Source organism: Vigna umbellata, chromosome 1 (assembly GCF_029865625.1).
Source record: "Vigna umbellata cultivar VRB3 chromosome 1, Vumbellata_1.0, whole genome shotgun sequence".
Classification (NCBI taxonomy): Eukaryota; Viridiplantae; Streptophyta; class Magnoliopsida; order Fabales; family Fabaceae; genus Vigna; species Vigna umbellata.
Genome location: NC_142165.1, coordinates 19,851,239 through 19,876,384, shown reverse-complemented (window position 1 = coordinate 19,876,384; position 25,146 = coordinate 19,851,239). Strand labels below are relative to the sequence as shown.

General features: G+C 32.5%; 3 protein-coding genes and 1 long non-coding RNA gene across 4 annotated transcripts; 3 read left to right on the top strand and 1 right to left on the bottom strand.

The window, feature by feature from the left end:
- The first annotated feature begins 787 nt into the window (after positions 1-787).
- Positions 788-2,180, top strand: LOC124834554 (protein BIG GRAIN 1-like B). Its single transcript, XM_047309263.2, has one exon. The coding sequence runs from the start codon at positions 937-939 to the stop codon at positions 2,059-2,061; it is 1,125 nt and encodes a 374-aa protein (XP_047165219.1). The 5' UTR covers positions 788-936; the 3' UTR covers positions 2,062-2,180.
- Positions 2,181-10,802: 8,622 nt separating this feature from the next.
- Positions 10,803-16,748, top strand: LOC124834556 (serine/threonine-protein kinase STY17-like). Its single transcript, XM_047309265.2, has 5 exons — positions 10,803-10,994; positions 13,668-13,943; positions 15,605-16,115; positions 16,259-16,401; positions 16,528-16,748. Exons 1-5 carry the CDS (start codon positions 10,803-10,805, stop codon positions 16,708-16,710), a joined length of 1,305 nt encoding a protein of 434 aa, XP_047165221.2. The 3' UTR covers positions 16,711-16,748.
- LOC148204867 (uncharacterized) lies at positions 14,106-15,778 on the bottom strand. Its single transcript, XR_015782357.1, has 2 exons — positions 15,640-15,778; positions 14,106-15,286 (listed from the first exon to the last, which is right to left on the bottom strand). It is a non-coding gene; the product is annotated as an uncharacterized LOC148204867 (long non-coding RNA).
- Positions 16,749-18,376: 1,628 nt separating the features above from the next.
- On the top strand, positions 18,377-19,082 carry LOC124834555 (uncharacterized). Its single transcript, XM_047309264.2, has one exon. The coding sequence runs from the start codon at positions 18,432-18,434 to the stop codon at positions 18,792-18,794; it is 363 nt and encodes a 120-aa protein (XP_047165220.1). The 5' UTR covers positions 18,377-18,431; the 3' UTR covers positions 18,795-19,082.
- The last annotated feature ends 6,064 nt before the right edge of the window (positions 19,083-25,146 follow it).

The window sequence follows — 25,146 nt, the reverse complement described above, 5'->3', positions numbered from 1 at the left end:
CTACTGAAATCCATATTTTTAACTTTATGAATGGTCCCACCACTTAATTTAATTCCCTCCCGCCACACATTAGATATGTATGTCTTAATTTAAGCTTAATTATATATGCAATGGGTGAGAACTATTTATATCCCATGACATGATATACATGACAACAAGATAATAAAGTGAAGTTTGTCACCTTATTTGTAAAAGATTGAATGAAAAATGAGTGTTCAGGCATTTTGATATAAAAGGCCAAAAATGATCATAGTGTAGAAAATGAAGATTGTGTATCTTATGCAAAAATGAAGCATGAAGCATAGAAAATCTGTAGTTAGGGGCGTGCGACCATGAGAATGATCTTGTCGGTTGGTTTCTTTGTAAATAGACACAATGACCTACTCACATGAAGACTCCAATATACACATATTTAAATCTCGGTACGTGATGGGAAGGCATAAGCATGAACTTGTCATCAAAACGGAAGAATGGTGGGAGACCCTAATTCTAAATAATCACTTTATTTATTACTCTTATATGTTACAAGATATGGTGCATATAACTCAATCAACAAATGTAGGTAACTAGGGATCTGTGTATGCAATTTAGCTAAATTTATTAAAAAAGATCGCGAAATATATAGCCATTTTTTGACAGAATATAAGAATAAGCTTTAAAAATTATGAACCACATTTGATTCAAATCTGGTTATGGGTAGGGACGTGTTGTTGCTTTTGTGGACCACCATGTTCACTCACACTCTCTACCTTACTCCCTCAATCCTTTATAAACTCACCCTCTCATTCCACCACCAATCCTCAATCCCATCAAACAAACAAACTCTCTCTTCCTCATTTTCTTCAACAGCACCAAATCGCTTCCTTGATTTGAGTTGTTTTTTTCTTTTTTTTCTTCCAAGTTCCTTGGTTTCAGTTATTGCATCACATCACAAACATGTACAACTTAGACAAGCCACAGAGAGACGATGAAAACAAGCCACTAACCCCATCTTTCTCTACCACTCTCCTTGACCAAATCTACCGTTCCATCGACGAGGGAGAGAGAAAAAACGGCGAAACCAAGTTCTACAGACACACAACAATGAGCACCACCAAGAAACAGAGCAGTAGGGGCAATTCGAAATCCATGGATGCGGATATAAAATATGTCGGCGCCAAAACCGACAAAAAAAAAGTGCACCGCGACGAGGATGCTTTGTTCTTCAGCTCCACCTCGGTTTCCTCGGATTCCAGCTTTGGATTCTCTTCCTCCGACAACGAATCCATCTCGCGCGAATCGTGTCTCGCGCCGCGCGCCAGGCTCGTGGGCGGGAGCGCGTCGTTCCGGTCGGAGAGATACGGGATTCGCGTGTTCGAGGGTTTGTGTCGGAACTCCCACACCTCTGAGGAGCGACACGTGGCGGTTCGCGACGAGGAGATGCTGATAAAATCCAAGTCCCGGGCGTTGAAGATTTACAACAACCTTAAAAAAGTGAAACAACCGATTTCTCCTGGTGGTCGTGTCACGAGTTTCCTCAACTCGCTCTTCGCCAACACTAAGAAAACAAGCTCCCGCTCCTGCGGCGAAGTGCAGCACGCTTCATCATCATCATCATCCACCTCTTCCTCTTCCTACTATTCCTCTACATGCTCTTCTACTTCCTCATTGTCCAGGTCATGTTTGAGCAAAACCATGTCTTCAGGAAGAGAGAGGATGCGCAGTGGGGTGAAGCAAACAGTGCGATTTTACCCCGTGAGTGTGATCGTCGGTGAAGATAGTCGACCCTGTGGGCACAAACGTTTGTGTGAAGAGGAAGAAGCTTCAAGAGGGTTCTTGAGAGAGTACCGACAAAACCCGAAGAAGAGCAATGATTTGGTTTTGAAGGAGTTGTCCTTGAGGAGTAAAGTTGATTACGAGGATGACGACGATGATGATGCGTCGAGTTATGCAAGTTCGGATCTCTTTGAGCTTGATCATTTGGCAGTGTTTGGAAGTGAAAGGTACTGTGAGGAGCTTCCAGTGTATGAAACCACCCATGTTGGTACTAACCGCGCCATTGCTAATGGCCTCATAGTGTAATACTATGCTCAAAATACGTGTCAGAACCCATTTTTGAAGTTTTCTTTAGATGTTTTGTTAAGCATGTATGATTAATGAGTAAATAATATGGTTTCGATAAGATATTTTTTGTTGTCCAACGATAATTGTGCTCAATTTTTTGGAGTGGGAGGAATGGAACGATCTAAGGTGAAACCTGAAAATCAGGGAAAGAAAAGGAAATTGATAACACAAAAGAAAGAGATAAAGCAAAGAGAGGAACACATATAGATAGAAGGAAGAGTCTTTTAGAGTGGTAACTAGTTGTAAGGAACCACGTGGTCAAGCGGGTATCTCCATGGCAGTGCAGCAAAAAGAGGAAGAAAAAGTTGAGGTGTGGAACACATATGGCTTCTTCTTCTTCATGTGTGGTCCACACCAGAATTCGCTCTCTTTAGTTTGCTTTCATACATAGGGAAGACAAAGTGATGAATACGGAGTATTAGTACTTTCACAAACGATCTAAAGATTGGTTTACACAAATTCCACAATTGGATCACTCCATTAAGACCACAACAAGGCTTCTTTTATAAATTTTAATTTCTTTTAAAAAATAATTTCCTATTTTCTTTTATATCTACGTTATTTTTTTTTATCTTTAACAAAGTCACTAACAAAAAAAATCCCCTTCTAACATAATACATTCAACATAGTGTAATGATTCGAAAAAACCAACCTTGGTAATATTTTTGTAATTAAAATCACAACTCAATTGTAACAGACCTTTAAATCAAATTTGATGTTAGCCTCCTCTGTAGCGTATCCTAAAATTGATGTCTGAAGACTTTATGGCATCAACAGCACTCGCATCCTTTCTCAAACTCGTTTTTAAAACATAAAAGAAACCGTATGAGATTATTTGGATGAAATCTCTTTATTATTTTCTTTTTCTTGTTTGTGCCTAAGTTATCACACAATAAAGCTTTATTTTCAATTCATGATGCTTCATCTTCAACTCATTTCACTCCATGTTAAAATTGTGATAATCTTTTGAACTCAAGCTTTTATTATTTCTAATTGTATTTCATAAAGGTTGGTGTTTTCTTATCTTCATTCTCACTTTTAGGATTTTGTAAAATTGCTAGAGTGTTCACATATTACATATTTATTTCAAATTTAGAACTGTAGTGGTGAAAAACTTTAAAAAATCATAACTTTTGTTATAGACTTAAAGATAAATATGCTATAAAAAAATGAAAGTTGTTGAAAAAAAGAAAAAACATATTGGTCAACTTCCAAAGAGGATTGAGTTTCTTGTATTTTCAAAAATCTATCGTTTAAGATTTCTATATATTCGTAGTATCTGAAAATTTGAAATCTTTTGTAAATGTATCTTGTTTATTATATTAATTTTTCATGAATTCAGTAGAATAAAATATTATAAAAAATATTACAAAAAATAAATCCACGTACCTCAATTAACATTTATTATAAATTGAATAGATGTTATGTCAGAACCATTAAATTCCACATCTTAATGGAAAACGTGTGTCTGCAAGAGAACAACGAGACTCAGGAAGTGGAAGACATGTGGCTGCAGGAGAGTGGACGATCGGTTTTCTAAGAGAATATATAAGCTAAAATTTCAAAAACTGGTTCCATTTTTTGCATGCAATCTTCTCCTCCAAACCTTCTGAACTCGTTTCTCCTCCTTCTCTCTAACTTCTCTCTAAAATTATCATCTTTTCCTCCATTAAATCTCACGTTTTCTTCCATCTGATCATCCATCAGAGTGTATGTAAGGTTGCTGGTGGCAAGGATCCTCCTTTCAACCGATCGTTTAGTGGTTTGAACTGGTAGGTCTTCCTGATTCTAATAAAGTCTAGTTTGGGGCACATGCAAACCAAGTTTCTGTTGCATGTGTTTATCTTCTTCTTCTTCTAAGGTTCTGATCACGTTTCTGGTCTTTTGGGTGGTTTGTTTTCCTCAAACAGTGAATCTGGGAGGTTGAGTGTTTGGTCGTGGTACAAATTCTGTATTGTGAGTGATCGGTCTGTTAAGAGGTAAGGGAAGCTATTAAATTTAATTATACATGTGATGATTTTGTGTATGTATGGAATGAATTGATTGATAATTTGTATATGAGTGTATGAAATGCATGTTTCTGGGTTTTGGGTGGTTTTGTATAAGTCTTTAAGGATTCTGCAAAATTATGTAGAATAGTTGGGTGTTTGGTCTCAATCGTTTGGTTATGGTCAGAGAATAAGTTATCAATAGAGTTAGCATGTTAGCCTTACCAGGGTATAATCGTTCCGTTTATAGGAAGTGATTAATATATCACGTGTTGATGGTTATATACCTTTATAATCAGTCTTATTGGATTAGGTATTTTAGTTTGTGATAGCTCATATATTATTATTAATAGACTTCGTACTTAGACTAGGCTTAAATTACGTTCGTTTATGATCAGATACAAGTTTATGGGTATTTAAGCTAAAATGTCTTAACGTTCGGTTTCCTTAAAAGTATTAGGTTTGATGAATAGTTTGTAGGAGTAATTATAAGTGTTCGGTAGAAGCTCTAGGCGTTCAATTTTGTCAGATAGTGAAATAGCGTTCGTTCTTGTTTTGAGTATAGTAGAATATCGTTCGTTATTACTTTGAGGATATTGAAATATCGTTCGTTCGAGTATTGAGGATAGTTAAATATGGTTCAGTCTTATATTAAGTATTTGGTTTAATTAGAGTGTTCTATTCTTAAGCTGTGTTCGGCTCATGTCAAAGTCATATCTATTAAATAAACGTCCGGTTATATTCGTCTGTTGTTTAGATCCTTTCCGTTCGTTGGTAACTAAGGGTGGTGTTATTTGAGCGTTCGATCTTCTTATGTGAAATGTTGTTTGATCTTTCAATGCTGATGTTATGGCTTGGTGTTGGTTGTTTATTACAACAATGATCTATTATGTATGGGAAATATTATTAGTATTCAAGTAAAAGTTTATGTTTCAAGTAATGTGGAAGAGAATTCCGGGGAGGAATGTCTTAGTGTAAGGATAATGTGGTGGTAAAGTATGAATACGGATAGTGAAATTCACGGAGTTCATCCTGATATTCTAATGATTACCAGTTCTCAAGTTGAGATGGGTAAGTCATTGTGTGAGAATGGCGGGAGGTCCTAGCCCATAGGTTCTTGGGTGAGTTATAACGGACTAACCTCGGGTGGCAGCTGATGGTTTTCCAATTACTCCACCACCCGAGTGCACGAATGGCCTCAAGCTACGTATTCATACAATCCGGATGGTCAAGTCAAGTGTCAGTCGTACGTGAATTATGATATTCAAGTTATGTGTGATATCTACGTTGGCTCTTATATGAATGCATGCTTAATTGAGTTATAATAGCTTACCCTTATTTTATGTTTTTATCCATGTTGCCGTTCGGTTTTCTATTGCAATGATCATCCTTGTTGGATGTGAGCAGAAGGGAAAGAACTTACATTGGAACAGGAGCTGGACGTTGAGACTCCTGCTGAATAGGAGATGACCGTTCGGTCATATAATATAGATAGTTTTAGTGAAACGATCGTTCACTATTTTGTTCTGTAAATATAACCGTTCGGTTCGATAGTAGTATAGGAAGCTCTTGTAAAGTTCGAAAAATTTTATGGTTATTTTTGTAATAACTGTAAGTTTGACTTTAATATTGTACTAACTGTTCAATCATATTATTAAATGTTGACACATGTATATAATTGTGTGCTATATTTATGGGATGTTACATGTTACACAACCAACATCAATTTATCGTCATCCGCGTTGTATGTTGAGAATTTCAAAAAATATAAAAAACATAACAAAGGTTAATTTTACTTTTTTTTTGCATTAGTAAATTTACCTTACGAAAAAGTTTGACAAATATCTATTTTTAAATATGGAAAAAAAATTATATATCAAAAAAATTATATCTATTTTATAAGAATTGTTTTAAAATTTATGTCCATGATATATAATTTATAATTGAATGACAATATAAATCTTTACAGTCATTTAAAATTTAAAATTGTTGAATATAATGAAAAATTATATATAAAATTATTATACACATAAAGAAAATAATAATAAAAAAGGACGTCCTAGTTTTGATTACATTACTTCACAGACCTTTTATTTTATTTTATTTTTATCTTTCAACAAACCAGCTCACTATACTTTCTTTCGTCCTCCAACTCACTGAATAAAATACGTTGCTCTCTCCACACTTTTAATACTGTTATTAACATTTTACATTAATTAATAGATCTAGAAATATATAAAGTAGTATAAAACTAAAAAAAACAAACAAAATTTTACTATGAATTGGGAGAAAAGCTATCAAATTATAAAAATGAGACCTATCAAAATGTATAATGAACTAGACTCAATCACACTATGACAAACTGGATTAACTTTTAACAACTGAAACTAGGAAAAACTCATTAGAAGACAATTACAAAATAATACCTAATTATCTCCTTGCAATCATAAAAATTATTATATTTTCTCCCCAACCCATGAAATTCTGTTTAGATTTTCTGGTTCGTTTTTTCTTATGTATTCGTTTGTCAAGACAGTCTACCGTTTGAGATTCAGATATGTCTAAACATGGTTACATATATTTTAATTGACATCTGAGTCATTCCCAAACGAGACCAATATCTTCAACAAGGTTAAACCCCTTTATATGTAGATATTATATTTCAAGTTGCTTAATTATAGATATATTACGCATAACCCTTGAATTGTTTGGGCAATGTTACACCGATTTGGGAACAAAAATCTAAATAAACAGAACCGCTTGTAACTAGGGACAACTAGAGTTTGGTAATTTAAAATAAACTTAGAAATTAGACTATTTTATCATGATTTCATTTACAAATTTTTGAGATATTTTTTAGAAGTATAAAGCAATTAGTACTAAAAAAAATGAGACTTTTTTTAAGACAAAAAAAAAATTTAGTGCTTGAGCTTTGAGTCTTTATGGTTGTAATATGAGAGCAGGAACTTTACTTTGTATGCAGTATCCATGTTGAAAAACGGGGAAAGAAAGGAAATTGATAAGAGAAAAGAAAGAGATAAAGCAATATGGCAACAGTTATAGATAGAAGGAAGGGTGTTCTAGGATAGTAGCTAGTTGTAAGAAACCATGTGGTCAAGCGGGTATCTCCAAGACAGTGCAGGAAAAAGAGGAAGAAAAAGTGAAGGTGGAAGATAAACAGTGGGGTATGGCTTCTCCTTCTTCATGTGGTCCACACCATAGTTGGGTCCCTTTAGTTTGCTTTGTTGCGTTAGGGAAAGACAAAGTGATGAAGGTTGAAGATCCCTAGGTGAGTTTCCACTGGACTGTTAAACCATGCACTTTCCCTTTATGTGAGTGATTCAAAGTACAACTTAGACCATCATTGTCATGTTTTTGTACACTTCAATGCAACAACCTTTTTCGCTGTCTCTCTCCTTCTTCTCTTTCCCAGCACACATCCCAGAATAACGTTCACACTAGTGTTTCTCCCGATGCACTCACCACATTCATCTTCTAACAATCATCCATCTTGTCGACAAACACTTCAGACCTGTTATAAGGTTAGTTTCTGTGCAATGCAGATTCTCTTGGAGGACACAAACATGTTGCACTCTTGGAACGTGTTCAAATCAATTAATGATTGAATCTTGTGCATGCATATTCGTCTTCTGCACTGCTTTTTGTATACTTTAACTCATTTTATTTGCTTCAAGTGGTGGTTCTTTTAGGTGAACCAGCTAGCTGAGTAGATTGTGAAAAAAAAAATGGATCCGATTTGAAAAGGGATGCGTTCAGGAATTTGATCTGTTCAACTGATCGTAAAGTTTGATAAAAGAAGAATCGACAAGAAAACATACTCGACACGTCCAAATTGTTGAAAACGATACCAAAAAATAAAACTTGTCCAACCAGTTTTGCAGTGTTTTTTTTTTCTGTTGTCTTTATAGTTGTTAGAAGAGAACTGGCAGTTAACTTTTTGTTAAGGACAATACCTCATGTGACGTTATATAAAAATTCCTAATTAAATATACTTTCATTTTTCGTTTGTGTCTTTAGTTTTATTTTAGTATCAATTTATTCTGAATTTTCCATTGATTAACGTAGCCTCAGCTGACTTCGGATTAATGTCTTACATTCAATAATTTCGATTATGAAAATATATAATTCGAATTGGAATAATGTCAAATATAATCTTGATTTAAGAAGTAGAAAATACATACAAAACAAGAACTAGGCACATGAACTCAAGATGTGGATCATGCTTTTGAATCTCTTATAGATTGATAACGTCTTTGGCCTTCCATGACCATCTACATCAGATAAGTTTCAAAAAGAATAAAAAAGAAGTAAGAAAGAGAAAAACAAAACACTTTTTCTTAGGTTAAAAAAAAACAAGACTATAAAAATAAATGTCTTTTTAACATTACATGAAAATTTAGAGAATGTCACTCAAAAATCGACACAGATAACATTTACTGACAAAGTTATAATTAGTCTTCGGCTTGTTAGTCAATACTTACAAATATTTATTTTAAAAAAACAAAAAGTGTAAAATTATTTTTAAATTTAAAAAAACAAAATTGAATCTGCTGAAATAGTTTTAGTTGTACCATTGACATACATTTTAACACCTATCTATAAATATGCTTATGAATCTCAATTGCAAATTAAATAGTCCAGCAAAAGTTTAAATTACAAATTCAAATAACATTACAATTAAAAATCCAATTTTAATTAAAAGACCAAATTTAATTCCAATTTAAAATTGAAGTCCAATTTCAATTGATAGGTAGAAGAAAACATAAATTTGACTTCCAAATATTAGCATCAACCACATTGTGATTATTAGAGTAGGCTAAATCGTTCTAGTAAGAAACAGAACATTATTTTTTTTTCCAAAAATGTTAAAAAGTGGAAAATCTTTTTCAAATTTTTATATTAAATAAATTATTATAGTAATGCTAGCTTATAAAATGAATATTAAAAATAAATAAATTTAGTTTCGACTTAACAAATACTAACAAAAATAAATATTAAAAATAAGTAAGGTTACACCATCTAAGCAAAAATTAATTAAAATAAATATTAAAAAATTTTAGGATCGATTTAGTAAATACTAACTACAATGAATGAATAAAGTGTTGACTTAACAAACATTAACCTTATTTATTTTTCATATTAAAATATTGTTACATACAATACATTTGTTGTGTAGTTAATTTTTCATTAACTTTACTGTAATCTCACAATAATTCCTTAAACTCAAAAATTAAAATCACGAGAGCTATGACCCTCTTTACAATATTTCTACAATAGTTTAGACACAACTAGATATGAAAATACAAATGCCTAAATCCCTGAATGAAATTTTCATATATAGCTGCAATTTAGTATTCTTCACCATTATATATATATATATATATATATATATATATATATATATATATATATATATATATATATATATATATATATATATATATATATATATATATATATATATATATATATATAAATCATTGGATACTTTCTTGCACACTGCAAACAATTTAAGTTGGTAGAAGCATTGTGGTAGTGCATATCCGCAGGATGTGTATAAATAAAATAAATAATAATACATTTTTGTTATAAGGATTCCACATTCTCTTAGTTTAACCCACCCTCGTTAATTTCTAATTTCATTTGATGTAACTCTTATATTTGGTTGATGTATTCTCCCTAGTGTCTTGTCCTAATAAGAAAAAAATATCTTATTACTAAGTTCAATTACAACATTTTGCAAGAAATAAATTATTTACACTAAAGTTGTTTTATAAATCATAAGTGTTTTTTATTAGAGATAATTTGGTTTTATCTATTACATAGAACCAGTTATTTTTAAACATTGTACCGCAAACTCGAACTTAGACCATTTGTATTATAATATTATGTGAAAAAAAAACTTTTACCATTACAAAAAAACGAAATCAACAATGATCTATAATTTTATTTTTATAGCAACTCCTCTATTTACTATATGCGAAAAAAAAAGTGACCAAACTTATTACACATAAAGTAAATAGTATTTCGAAGATAAATGATATTTTAACATTTTATCAATCATTTTGACAATCTATTTTTAAGAGTAATGTCATTAAAAAACCAAATATTTGTATTTGTAAAAAAATAAAGAAGATGAAGGATAAAATAATAGATATAAAACGAGTATAGAAATTATTGAGTTTAAAAGTTTATTATATCAAAATATCATCTTATTTAAAATTTGATAATCTAAACAAGATGTGAATAAAGTTGAAGTTTAGAGTACTTATTAATCATATGATTTGATTGTATAACCCTAAATCTATGTATGCTGTGGTAAATCTTGTAGTAACCTCCGCCTAAATGGCCACCCATTACTTACCATATTTCAACATGGTTTTTAACTCTTAAAATTCATTGTAGAAACTGATGACCTAGCTTATCACGAAATTTTATAATGTTGTCTATTATCTAAAGTTTGAAGGACAGATAGAAGCCAATGTTTCATTGAAACAAAACAAAGCATGTGAAAGCAACCCAACAAGGTATTTGTCTGAACAATGTTCTTCATAAAATCCGTCATTGTTGCCAGCTATGTGGCCTTCACCACACAACAAAAACGGTGGAAGACCATATTAAGGGACCCTCATGAGTCTATTAGGGTTTGCCCTTCCACTCTATCACAGTTTTCATTTCAAGTTAACAAACATGAGTTTCAAGAACAGCCCTAACAGGGGACACTCTCCTTACCTCTCTCGCCAATCATCCAACCCTAACCCTAGTTGTAGGGCCAAACCACAGAAGCATGTGGAGCCACCAAGCCCTCCACTTGTAGGCTGCTGCAGAGGCTTCTCCAAAGGGTCCTCTGCTTCTACATCTCCACAAACACTGAAACAAAAGGTCTGCTTCATCCTTTTTACATTACTTTAATGCTCATGCATATACTCACACATGTTATTACACAATAATTTTACGCTATCAACTAATTCAAAACTACTATTAAGATATAATTATTGCAAAAAGTTAACAATGGTTTATGATGGTACAATAATATAAAGTTTTACACTTTTGATATAGTTTTCTTTCTCTTTGTATAAATATATATATATATTTTTTAATATTAAGATAATGTTTTTATTTAAAGTTTAGTTATAGAGAGAATAATATTTAATTGTTTTTTTATATTTAATATTGTTTGTAGTTTTTATTTGAAAGACAATAATAACTTTTTCTTTCTTTAGTTAAATAATTTATTTTTACTTTCTATAGTCTTGATTTTGAAAATATTTTGTGTCATATATTTCATCTTTTTAGATTAAATATGTTATCACATTTTTATTTTCTCTTGAATGTTTTCTTATTTTTTATTTAATTTTTACTATTTTAATTTTGTAAATAATTGTATTTGCAATAAAAGTAGTTTATTTACGTTTATATTATATTAAATTAAATATAATTTAGTTGAAAAATAAAGATTATTCATTAATTTTTTCTAGTTAAGTATGTCTACTGGTTCATATTAAAATACGTAAAACTTAAAGAAACAAATTAACCATTTAAACAAAAAGAAGGTTAAAAATTCTTTCAAAGCAATAATTATGTTTACCACATGTTTTAATTTTATTTAATGATTTTTTGGAGTTACTACTATAGTTTTTTCTACAAAATATAAATAGCGTAAATATTGTAATTACAAATATTCTGATATATGAATGATACCCGCAATTTTTATTTAAAAAATAATGTTTAATATGTCATGAGTTTTTATAGTAATTTCTTATATAGTTTTTATTTGAATAATGATACCCGCAATTTGTAAATTACTATTAAAATAAGAATTATAAGCTTTCAAAAATAATAAATTTAGAATGTAATTTTCTATTGACTGTTGTGGACCTTAATAACTGTTTTTATATTATTATTACTATTACAGTTTGAAAGCAATATAAATTATTTTGATACCATTTGATCAAATGAGTTAAAAATAGTGAAATAGAATAAGCTGCAAAAATCAAAGGCATATTTACTTTATAATCTTGGATCCATGGGTCAAGAGTAGAGCAGAAGTGGTTGCTGGATCAAGCCCAAGAATAGTGTTGAGCTTGAAGAAGGGTGTTACTCCCTCCACCCCCACACGTCTCTTCCTCCACCTCCCCAATTTTCTAAAATGCCAATTATATCCTTCTAAAATGACAATTATATCCTCAAAAGTTAAAATTTTTTATTTTTATTATTTTAATATTTTAATTTATTTAAAACTTCTGATTTACTTCCCTCTGCACCTCTTCCTCTCTTCCATTTTCGTTTACCTTTCTCTCTTCCGTTAAGCTTCTTCTCCACCTATAACAAATTCATATTTTAACAAATTCATATTTTAACAAAATTATTACGTTTAAAAACTAACCATATATAACATTTAAAATTATAAATTTAAATATAAATTACTGTAAATAAAATAAACAAATAAAATAAAAACGAAACGTAAAAGGAACACTGCCTCTGGACGGATGACATCCTTCAACGGATGTCAACATCCGTTGAAGGCAAAACGGATGTTGACATCCGTTTTGCCTTAAACGGATGTCGACATCCGTTTTGCCTTCAACGGATGTTGACATCCGTTGAAGGATGTCATCCGTCCATAGGCAGTGTTCCTTTTACGTTTCGTTTTTATTTTACTACGTTTTGCGGCTCATGCAAGGATTATAGGCTTGGATATTAAAAGGATTATTGGAAGTATGGGAAGGATTTAGGGTTTAGGATTATTGGAAAGATTATGACTACGTACCTGGAGAGGAACCACGACAAGGACACTACACCATAAACGCACTGCACCACGTACTGCACCGAGAACAAGAAGAAGATTGTTTGATAATTCTTTTCACGATCACCAAGCTTTGTAGAAAAATATTTTACTCATACAAGAAACTAAGTAGGTTAACAGTGAAATATGTTATAAATGAATAAAATTAAAAAACAACAATTTTAAAAATAAAATTTTACTGAGGGGCAAAATAGTAAAGGAAAGGTGGAGGAAGGGGCAAAATAGTAAAGGAGAGGTGGAGGAAGAGATGTGTGGGGGTGGAGGGAGCAACACCCCTTGAAGAAACCAATTTAAAAATGTATGGATTGGTTATTGGGAAGTTTTTTTTCTGTACCTCCAACCATTTCTCCCTTTCTCTACCTCTCCAAATATTTTTAAAATTCCAAAATTATCCTATGTAAAAAAAATTGTTAACTTAAAGTAACTTATTTTAAAGGTTTTATCTTTCAACAATTCAAAAAATCATATATCCCTTATCTGTATTTCAACGAATTTTGAAATCCGTTAAATAATTTTTCAAATATTTTAATAGATTTCAAAATTTGTATGAAAATTTAGAAGTACAATATTTACTGTTTATCATTCTCATTTGTTGAAAATTATTTTCGAAAATCAGAGGTGCAAGAAGAAACATCATGTTTCTTGTAAGAAAGAACAATTGGTAGACTCGTAAAACCATTAACAAAACAATGATGTATATCATAATAAAATTTGGTTTTTGAGTGAAAAACGTGTTGATGGTAACGTAGGTGGAAGAATTGGAAAAGCAAGTGATGAAACAAAGAGAAGTTGGAGTGATATACAAGAAAAGAATGGAAAGAACACAAGACTACTTAAGATACTGTCTTCAGACAGCACAAGAAAATGGATTATTGGATCTCTTTCTGAGCTGCAATGGTGAATTTCAACCATCTCCAGTCTCTCTTCACTCCATTACCAGCCCTCAAGCTCATGCCCACCACCCCAATCTATCACTCATTATTCATCAAGCTAAAACCAATGGCTGGTACATTCATCCAAATGAGGTAAACATGGCTGCTACATTTTGCTTTTGTATAATCGTTTACATGTTAGTCTTTTAATTTATTTTATTTTTTAAGTGACGATTTTGCATAATTTTTACTCCGTCTGAATTAATAAAAGAAATGCTTAAACTATAACAGATGCACACAAGTTACAACAGACAGTTATGAACTTATAATGTTACTCCAACATATTATTGCAGACACAAAATGTGTCCTTATACAAAACTAATGTAACAGTGTAAAATAACAGAAAATTTGCTTTTGACTTCATAGAAACTAACACTCCTCCTCAAGTCAAAACTGATTTACATTCACAACACCAATTACTCTTAGGCTTTTGCACCTTTCACGTTTTAGAGCTTTAGTAAGCATATCTGCTAATTGTATTTCAGACACACAATGCCCAATTTCAAGTTTGTTGTTCCAAACTTGTTTCATAATGAAATGGTATTACACAGATATCTCAGGCTTCCAACATTCATTTGATAATGTGTAGGATAAACACTTTCCTCATCACCGTTTCTCTCCAATTTCAAACCTGTTTCTGTTGGAGTATTAGCATACTTACTCTGTTGCATATTGAACTTGATCAGCAGATAACGTGTATATTTTGATTGGTGCATCAACATTCCACATTTTGTCATCTTGAATTATATTCCCAGAAAATAATTCAAGATACCTAGTTCCCTTATTTCAAACTCTGCTAGCAGATCAGCCTTACATCTGTTTATCAGCTCCTTGTTGCTTCCTGTGATCAATAGATCATCAACATACAAGCAAATTATCACCTTTTCAGTCTTCATATTGTTCTCACAAAACTTTACATAGACACCATACTCGTTTGTGCACTCCAGAAACCCAATTTTGCTGCTAAAATTATCCATTCTCTTGTTTCAGGCTTTAGGTGCTTGTTTAAACACAAAAATTCAATTAAAAATTTTAAATTGAAACTTAAATGAGGACATAAATATGGACTCATCACAACCAATCACACAATTTCAATTCTTGCAACCAGTGCATAGATTTCACCATAGTCAACTCCAACCTTTTGCAGGAATCCTTTGGCTACAAGTCTAGCATTGTGCCTAAGTACTCTCCTCTTCCATTCATTCACCTTGACTTTGTAAACCCATATTAAAGCAATAACCCTTTTGTTCAAAGGCAATTCGACCAGCTTCCATGTGTGATTTTTCTCAATAGCCTTCAGCCAATTTCTATCTGTTATGGCTTGCTCACCAAGTTACCTTCTATAGTGATTGCGGAGTCATGAAGCAGCTTAATCTCGCAAACTATACAGAAACTGTCTTCACATGACCGTACTTGCTCTTAATGCCATGTTTAAACTATATCATAACAGATGAACACAATTTACAGCAGAGTTATGAACTGATAATACTGCTCCAACATATTATTGCCGACACAAAATGTGTCTTTATACAAAGCTAATGTAACAGGATAAAATAGCAGAAAAAAAAACTGTCTTTGACTTCATAGAAACTAACAAGAAACTCTTTTAAAAGCGAATATTAAAATCTGTATTACTAATATATGTATAATAGAGTAGAAATCAATAATATTTTAAGAAAAAAAAAACATACTTGAGGGTTTAGCTAATAAAAAAAATACTAATTATGATTATATGTGAATTTTGTGATCCATAGATTAAATTGGAAGAAAAAATTGGGGAAGGAAGCACCGCAGAGATTCACAGAGGAACATGGCGTGGATTTGAGGTCGCAGTGAAGTGCATTTCTGAAGAGTTTTTCCGTATAAACGAAAACGGCGTCGTTTACTTCTCTCAGGAACTCGAAACGCTGTCGCGGCAACGCCACAGGTTCGTGCTTCAGCTCATGGGCGCGTGCATCGAACCTCCACAGCACGCGTGGGTGGTCACCGAGTACCTGAGCACCACGCTGAAGGAGTGGCTCCATGGACCTGGGAACCGGCGCAGTGAGCGGATGGTGCCACTCCCACCCTTGCAGGAGAGAGTGGGCCGGGCCTTGGAAATAGCCCAAGCTATGCAGTACTTGCACGAGCAAAAGCCCAAACTGGTTCACCGTGACTTGAAGCCCAGCAACATTTTTCTTGATGACGCCCTGCATGTTAGAGTCGCGGACTTCGGCCACGCACGGTTCTTGGGTGACGAAGAAATGGCCCTCACCGGAGAAACAGGTAAACAATCTTATTCTTGATATCAATCTCTTTTTCTATTTTAGAATTTTTTTTTTCTAAATAAGAAAGAGATAAGTGAGGAAAACTAGGATGTTCTTGTTTTCTGCATGTAATGATATTAATTATGTTTGTTTTATTTTCAGGAACATACGTTTACATGGCACCAGAGGTAATCCGATGTGAACCTTATAATGAAAGTTGTGATGTGTATAGTTTTGGGATCATACTGAACGAGCTACTAACTGGGAATTACCCTTATGTTGAGACAGAATATGGTCCCACCAAGGTATGTTAAATTTTTAATTAAAGTAAATGATTATGTGATTAATTTAATGTTAATCTTTATTATGTAGCAAGTTGATTAATTAATGTGATTTTGATTGTGATGAAAGCGTTGATGTTATGTTATTAGATTGCCATGGAAGTTGTGGAGGGTAAGCTTCGACCTAAGCTTCCATGTGATGATGATGTTGATAAACTCGGAGAGCTTATTGACCTTATTTGTCTTTGTTGGGACCCAAATCCTACTACTCGACCATCCTTTGCAACAATCACCATTTCTCTCAAAACTTATGTTAAGGAGAATCTCATTTAATCTAAGGTTTATTACATATATTTAAATATTAATTACCATCGTTGTCACCATTGTCTTGTTACCTTAATCTGTCATACTCTTCATCACACCATATAATAGCTTATATTCAAGGTGGATTTTATACATTAATCTAATTGTTATCGATTTATTTAAAAGGGTTAAATATGTTTTTGGTCCCTTAACTTTCAGTGAAATTTGGAATTAGTCCCTCTTCAAAACTTTGGACTAATTTAGTTCTCAAACTTTAGAAGTGTGTGAATTTAGTCCTTTTAACCAAATTTTGTTAACTTTATTTGATGTTTCAAACACATTTCTCAGTTAACATTGAAGTAAAAATGTGTCAAAAGGTGTAAAACAACTCAGATGCTATCATGAAACACACTTGAAACATTAAATAAATCTAACAAAATTTAGTTAAAAGGACTAAATTCAAACAATAATAAAGTTTGAGGACTAAATTAGGTCAAAGTTTTGAAGAGGGACTAATTCCAATTTTCACTAAAAGTTAGGGACCAAAACATATTTAACCCTATTTAAATTTATGCAATATAACATGTGGTTATTTTTAAATAAAAATAAGTTTATATTGGGACTTGGTGTATTTTTCTGGAGATAACAAAATAGACAGATATACTTAAATTTCTATAGCACCAAAAAGGAAAATGACTAATATAAAGAATAGAAAAAACTCGAGCATGATGGACAAACATGACTCGAGCATTGATGCAAAAGCTTCTTTTAATAGCTTCAACAAGACTAGTTTAAACATTAAATCACATTTGTGAAACATTATAGCCAATAAGAAAATCATGTTTGACCTATCTTAAATTCATGTTGATGCAAAAAACAAAGGTGAATCCAAATATATCCTTAATAAGCTTAATTTACATTATTAAGTAAGAAAGTCTTTGATTAACATACTTAAATGTATATAATTTTCAAAATTTAAACAAAAAAAATAGTTTAACATATAACAAAAAAAATATAAAATAATACTTTCTAATGCACCAATTTTTTACATTCATTTAAGGGTTAAATATGTTTTTAGTCCCTAAACTATTGATCGTTTCTGGTTTTCGTCCCTCTTTCAAAGTAAGGTACAATTTGGTCCTCATTCTTTTTCGAAACGTTCGTTTTAGTCCTCGGAATTTTGGTTTTAGTCCTCATTTGTTGCTAAATGAGGACCAAATTTTTAAACAGTGTTTAGTTTTCGAGGACTAAAACGAACGTTTCCAAAAGAATGAGGACCAAATTGTACCTTACTTTGAAAGAGGGACGAAAACCAGAAACGGCCAATAGTTTAGGGACTAAAAACATATTTAACCCTTCATTTAATATTATTTTTCTTTTAATTTTTATTCTCCTTTTTTTAAATATAAAAATTTATTCTTTTATAATTATTTTATTTTTATAATATAAATAAAATAAATATAGATATCTATCACTCTCTATCGTTAATCAAACGTAAAACTTAATCTTCCCGAAAATTTGATGCTACCCAACAATGTTTTATCCTCTTTGATCGACTACAAAGCTACATCCTTTGAGACCTTAAACTATCCAAGTGATCAATCCCAAATAACCCTATCCCCAATCCAAGGTACAAGACCTGCCACGTCATCACAAAATCTTATTTTCCCACCACATATCTGATTCCACCCACTATCTAAAGTTCTAGCCTTTGCAAAAAGTTTCACGAATAATCAAAACGACAGCAAAAAATGGCTTCTCTCTCCGTTTCAATGGTTCTGCCACTCAGCTCCGCCAGCAAGAACAGGTCAAAGTCAAACCCTCCTCCCACCGAAGCGTTCTTGAAGAGGAGTGCGGCGAAGAAATTGTCAGAGGCAGAACCAAAAAGGCTCAACATGGAAGCGTCTTTGAAGGAAATAGCAGTGAAGGGTCTCAGCGCTGCTGTAGTAACATCGGGCATGGTGATTCCTGAAGTGGCTCATGCAGCGGGATATGACTTCTCTCCTTCGCTCCAAAACTTTCTGCTAAGTATTGCTGCTGGTGGGGTTGTGCTCGTGGCGATATTTGGTGCTGTTATCGGAGTCGCCAACTTTGATCCAGTTAAGAGAACTTGAGACGCTTTTGTATGGGAACTTTACATTTTCCTTTGCTCACTCATTACTGTGTTTTAACATTTTGTGTTCCTTGTAATTTCTGCAACTATTTATATGTCCCACACTACGTTTAGTTTACTTGAATGAAATTGTTCAACTTGTTTTCACTAGCTTCTAAAATTTATCAAGTGAAAATGGGACGATTTCTTTGTCATTGTTAATTACTTTGAACGAGGAGCATGAATTATGAATTGAGTGTAGCTTAAGGCAATTGCAGACAATGGTATATATTGATAGAATTATGTGTTTGATGTTTCTCTTCTTATTGTTTTGAATATATGTTCTTCCAATATCTCTGTATTCTGTACAGCAAATTCCAACGTACTCCAACACCAATTTACAAATGAAAACATGTATGATAAGATTTAAATAAAGTGACTTATCACTGTAGATAACAGGTAAGATTTTCACATATTTATATATTTTAGAGTGACTTATCATTATTTAATGTGAATAATTTATAAGTTAGTTTTGTAAAATTTAATTGACGGATTAATTGAATTTAAAGTGTTGTCTGTTTGGATTATGTAAACACACTTATATAATGTAAAACTACTTTGTCTATACATCTTATATATGTAAAACTACTTTGTCCATACACGTGAAATCTCCAATCCACTCTTCTCCCGTCAAAACATATACAATTTTAAAGATTAAATATTAATAAGTAGACTTATAACAATCCAACAAATGGTATAATAACTCTAACAAATAGTAAATATCAACGGACACATGAAATAACTTCACTAACATTAATGTAGTAAAGGAAAACCACAATGGCTATTTTCGTCTATCCGTATCGGTTCTGCAACCGAGGTATATATAGGCGAGACAAAAAGTCTACCACTTTTTTCTTCGATTCTGAACCGAGACAAAAAGGTGTATGTTTTTGCCTCGATTCTGAACCGAGGCAAAAAGATGTATGTTTTTGCCCGTGCAAGAATGGGTAAACTGCAAGAATGGGTAATCTGCAAGAATGGGTAAACTGAGTGAGGTTGCGAACGACACTTCCCCATGCAAGTTTTCGCGAAGAGGCGTCAACTTTGGAGGAAGGAGCTGAATCGAGGTTTAGCGAATTTCTGAATGAGGCTATGGCTTCAGAGACGTTAGGGACGGAGGAGGGGTCTTTAGGGGTGGAAGTCGGGCCTTCAAATCTGTAGATCTGAGATTTTTCACCATGCAGCACTAAAATTGGGGATGGAGATCTAGATTAGAACCCTAAGAGTTGTTATCGAGAAGCTGCTTCACTTCCAACGACCACCGCTCCTCTTCACTCTAGAGGCAATGCACTGGCAGGCGAGGTGAAGTCGCACTCGCAGCCGTCGCACACGACGAGGTCGTGGTGGCTCCCGGCGCAAGGAGCGAGATTGGAGCATAGAGAAGAGAGAGAAACAAGAAAAAGAAAAGGGAAACGGGAGATGAGAGAGGAAGATGCTCTTGCACGAGAAGAAGAAGAATAGTGCAGAAAATATCAAGGATATTGACTTGGTTATTTGCTTAACCGATGTCTAAAGTGTTCGATAAAATATCAAAATGAAAAATTTAATGGACACGTGGAGTTTTGCAGGCTTTTATGCCTCGATTCTAAAGCAACTAAGGTAATATAAACTTTTCTGCCTCGGTTCCCCTTGAACCGAGACCTATAAGATTATTAAAATTACAAAAATGTCATCGCATTTTCTTATGTTTGGGTTTTCTAAAAATCGAAGCGTATTACCCGTGTTAGAATCTTGGTTCTAGACCAGTGTAATATCTGGCTTGAAATTTCGAGACGAAAAGCCATTCCATGCCTTGGAATAAATCTAGCATTTTCTTCTGTGTACACATGAGTTTCATTATGCAGACTGCAATAATGATAATATGATCATGTCAAAATCCAATAAAGTGACTATGTTGGTATCAACATATCAATTAATCTTTGAATAATGTTCTGACAAAGGAAGTTAATCCTGCACCACCTTGGTTTTCTTACTACACCTCTATAAAAACGGGATTTTCCAATAACTTCTCATTGTGAAAAATATAACAAAAATCCATACACCTCGTTACTTTTAATTTCTTCCAGATTATATGTCCTGGAAGATATTTGCGAATGTGGAATGTGCCTTCTGAAACATCTGATCTAAAATATATAAAAAAAAGGAATTCCTGAATAAGTATTCTGGAAGGCATCGTTTTCCATTTGCTTGATCAGCGAACGGAGACATTACCTTGACAACGTCTACATTCGAAATGGGTGTAGCATAATCCAGATTCTGCATAGTTTTATATGTAAGAAAAATTTAATGGTTGCACTTGTACACATTGGTTAGACGGGAAAGTAGGAATAGATAAAATTAAACAAACTGAACTGTGAAATAATTGTATTATATTATATTAAAAAAATTAACTATTTACAATAAAAACTGAACGGAACCTTTTTGTAGTTTAGTTTTATAAAATCGAACCTTTAAAATTATATTTCAGTTAAATGCTCATTAATTTAAAATTACTGTGTTGATGAAACTCATAGTAGCACGTAGACATATAGGCCGAAAGTTGAGATAAGTTAGTCCAAGCCAAAAGTCAAAACAGACTCTTGTGTGTTGAAAATCGTGATGGATAGCTCAGTCCAAAGGTCAAGACAGACCACAGTGACCTAAAGGTTGAGAGGGGCTAAGTCGGGCCACGATCGAAATTTGACCAAATTTGACCACAATTGAAATTTGGTCGAATTAGACAGTCATAATCAAATTTCAGTCAAATTTGATCTTGTCATCTTAACTAAAATTTGGAAAAATTTGACAAAGTCAGCTCAATCGAAATTCGTCAAAATTTGTCCTAGTTGATCCTAACTGAAATTTGACTGGATTCAATTGAATTGGCCTTGACCTAAATTTGGTGAATTTGAATTAATCAATCATGACCAAATTTTGTCTGAACTCAGCTTAGTTGATCCCAACCAATATTTGGCTAAGTTAGTCATAGCCGAAATTTGGCCCAATTTGACTAGGTCAACCACAACCAAATTTTGGTTGAATTAGATAAGTTAATCTCAATCAAAATTTGATTGAGTCATCTTGGACTTAGATTCATCCAAATTTGACTGAGTCGTCCCATTCAAATTTGGTCGAGTTTGATCAAGTCAGAAACGACAAAAAATTGATCAAATTTGGCTGCATTAATCAATCCTAACCAAATTTGGCTAAATTTAATTGAGTTAACGTAGCTAAAATTCGTTCAAATTTAATCCAATCGGTCCAATTCAATCGATCCCGGTAAAAATTGGATTGAATTCAATTGAGTTAGTTAAATTTGATAATTGGATGTTAACAAATAATTTAACTATTTTAAATACAGTTTAGAATAGTGTAGTTTAATAGAAAAACAATACTTCAGTTTAGTTAACTAAATTTTCAATTCAAATAAACTACTTTTTATTTCCAACCGTTTTTATCAGTTTAGTATAGTTCATCTTCCCCTTTCCTATGGATATATATACTTTAGTAGCTATGGCCAATATTTTATGTTGCTTTATGTTTCATATTCTTATGATAATATAAAACTATTTTACATCAAGGTTAATGATATATAATTTATTTAAAACCATTAAATGCATGTTATAGTGTGGGGGAAGGGGCATGCAAAATTTTCAAACCATACTGTTACTTCCGGATTGACTAATCTAAAAGATATTTTTAAATCTATAAATACTTTTCGGATCAACTAATCCAAAACACAATCAGGATAAAAAGAATAAAATTACACCCTCCTACAAAAAATACTTCCAATCTCAAAACCAAAAATACATTTACAAACCTGAAAATGTTTGATACAAAATGACTTCCAAAACTTTAATAAAAAGATTAAAGATCAAAGTAAGTGAAGAAGGAAGAAAGTTAAGGTTAGAGGTGCAGTGTGAAGAAGGTGAGGATTGAGGTGTAAGAAAGGAGAGAATTGAGGTGCCGAAAGAGAAAGGTGAGAGGTGTAGCCGGAAACATTGAAAATTATGGGGGTGCAGAAAAACAAAAGGAGGTGCGCAGAGTTTCTCATCATGACTAAAAAGGATTGGGTGTTGCTCCCTCCACCACCACCACTTCTTTCTCCACCTCCCCAATTTTTTATAAAAAAAATTTAATTACAAAAATAACCTTTTTTTTATTTTATTTCTACCCCACCAAATGTTTCCTGTACCATCCCATATCCAATTTATCTTTGCTATAAATTGAGAAGTGTATAATTTTTTAAAATATAAAGATTAATTTTAGAATTAAAATAAAATGTGGTGCAGGGATCAATATGGCATGTGATGCAGAGAGTAACCCTCTAATATCAAATCTCTCCTTTCTGTTCACCAATTCAGCCCTTCAAAAATCTTACATGTTATTTCCAACTTTCTACTGTTTAGACAGATACTGAACACTCTTCAATAGCAAGTCACCTTTACACTGACATATGTGTCGCTGTTAAGGTTATTGATATTTATAGGTTTAATAGGTTCGGAGGTCCCTATATTTGCAGGTTCGTTTCACTTGGGTCCTCCAATTTTAGAAGTGATCAATTAGGTCCTTAATTTAACAAAATTGAGTCAATAATACCCTTTCCGTTAAATGCAAGGGAATCTAAATGCAAATTCAACAGGTGGCATGCTGAGGCATCATTTTATTTGCAGGTGGCAGAGTTTGAGCTTAATACGTGGCAATTTCTGCAATTTTTAATTTGCATTCAGATTCCCTTGCATTTAACGGAAAGGGTATTATTGACTCAATTTTGTTAAATTAGGGACCTAATTGATCACTTTTAAAATTGAAGGACCCAAGTGAAACGAACCCGCAAATATAGGGACCTCCGAACCTATTAAACCATATTTATAATACTTATCAATCATTCAGGTGGTATAATAGTGTATATAAATTTATGACAAGAAAACGAACAACAGTCAATTATATTTTATAGTTGGGTGCCTATATTTAAAAATTAAAAAAACATTCTTATTGTATGTCGATATGATTATGGATATAATTAACTTTTGAATTTGATGAACGGCTAAGAAAGAAATGAATAATGTTTGGTAGAGAGAATTAAGAAACCTTGTCTATAAATCACACATAACCACTCTGTCCATTGACCTCTGCTTAAGGGCTTCCCTTGCTGCAGAACCTTCATCCCTCCATAATAAACAGTCTCTTCAAATTAGTGAAGGGTTCATAGCCCGATCATGTGCACCAAGAACCATAATCATCTACTACTATCTATGTGTATTATTCTCTAAACTGGATTTTATGAAGTTAGCACAAGACACCAGAATAATTGTTCAAGGTTACTTGCTAAATGATTATTAATTCATGTTTTATTATAAAAATATATGACACATACTATTACAAATAGATGACAAATTTATAATTTAATTTATAAAACATGATTAATATGCAACTATTTATATATGCTACACTAAGTTTAGTTTACTTGAATGAAATTATTCAACTTGTTTTAACTGGCTTCTTAAATTTATGAAAAACTTCATATCAAATGAGTGTTAAGTTCTTTATGAAGTGCTATTCTCTGCTTAATGAAGTAAAAATGAGACGTTTTCTTTGTCATGGTTCATTGCTTTGAAGGAAGAGCATAAATTGAATAACTTAAGGCAATTGCAGACAATAGTAATACATTAATTGTTCGAATGATTTGATTGATGTTGCTGTTCTTATTGTTTTGAATGTCCATCCTTTCGATATCTCTGTACAGCAAATAGTCTAACACCAATTTACAAATGAAAAGATGCAAGAAGTACAAAAATGGAATGTGCCCTCTGATTATCAACTTCCAAGTTAAAGCTGGACTCTACCGCGCAATGATTTGAGGTGAGAGTCAGAGTATACAAGAGTTTCTGTATTCGACCTCAAAGGTTGCTCCATTCATAGTTTCATTGAATTGAAAGGCTTGTCTGTTTGGACTATGTAAACACGCGTAAATTTAAAATCTCCAATACACTCTCTTCAACTCAACACATATACATTTTTAAAGATTAGACTTTAATAAATGATTTTACCACATTGTAGATTCAACAAAGTTTTTAAATCTTATTAAAATACTTAGAAATAATTCTACTATCATATTAAATAAGTAAATTTTTAAGTTTAATTTAAGTTTAATTTAACCTTATAAAAATTAGCATATAAATAAGGTTTTGCATTTTATACATTACAAATTTACTTTATCTCTTGTTCATACATAATCTCCAATGTGTCTTAATTATTAAACAATGTGAGACTTTTTTGAGTGTACTGATAATATAATTAGTGAGTTGTTATACCTCTAACCCCGCAGTTTCAAC

Bases quoted from the DNA above. Each gene is read 5' to 3' on its own strand.
- LOC124834554 (XM_047309263.2), top strand. From the start codon at position 937: ATGTACAACTTAGACAAGCCACAGAGAGACGATGAAAACAAGCCACTA.
- LOC124834556 (XM_047309265.2), top strand. From the start codon at position 10,803: ATGAGTTTCAAGAACAGCCCTAACAGGGGACACTCTCCTTACCTCTCT. The intron at 16,116-16,258 runs GTAAACAATCTT...TTTTATTTTCAG, and splicing joins GGCCCTCACCGGAGAAACAG to GAACATACGTTTACATGGCA. The intron at 16,402-16,527 runs GTATGTTAAATT...TTATGTTATTAG, and splicing joins CAGAATATGGTCCCACCAAG to ATTGCCATGGAAGTTGTGGA.
- LOC124834555 (XM_047309264.2), top strand. From the start codon at position 18,432: ATGGCTTCTCTCTCCGTTTCAATGGTTCTGCCACTCAGCTCCGCCAGC.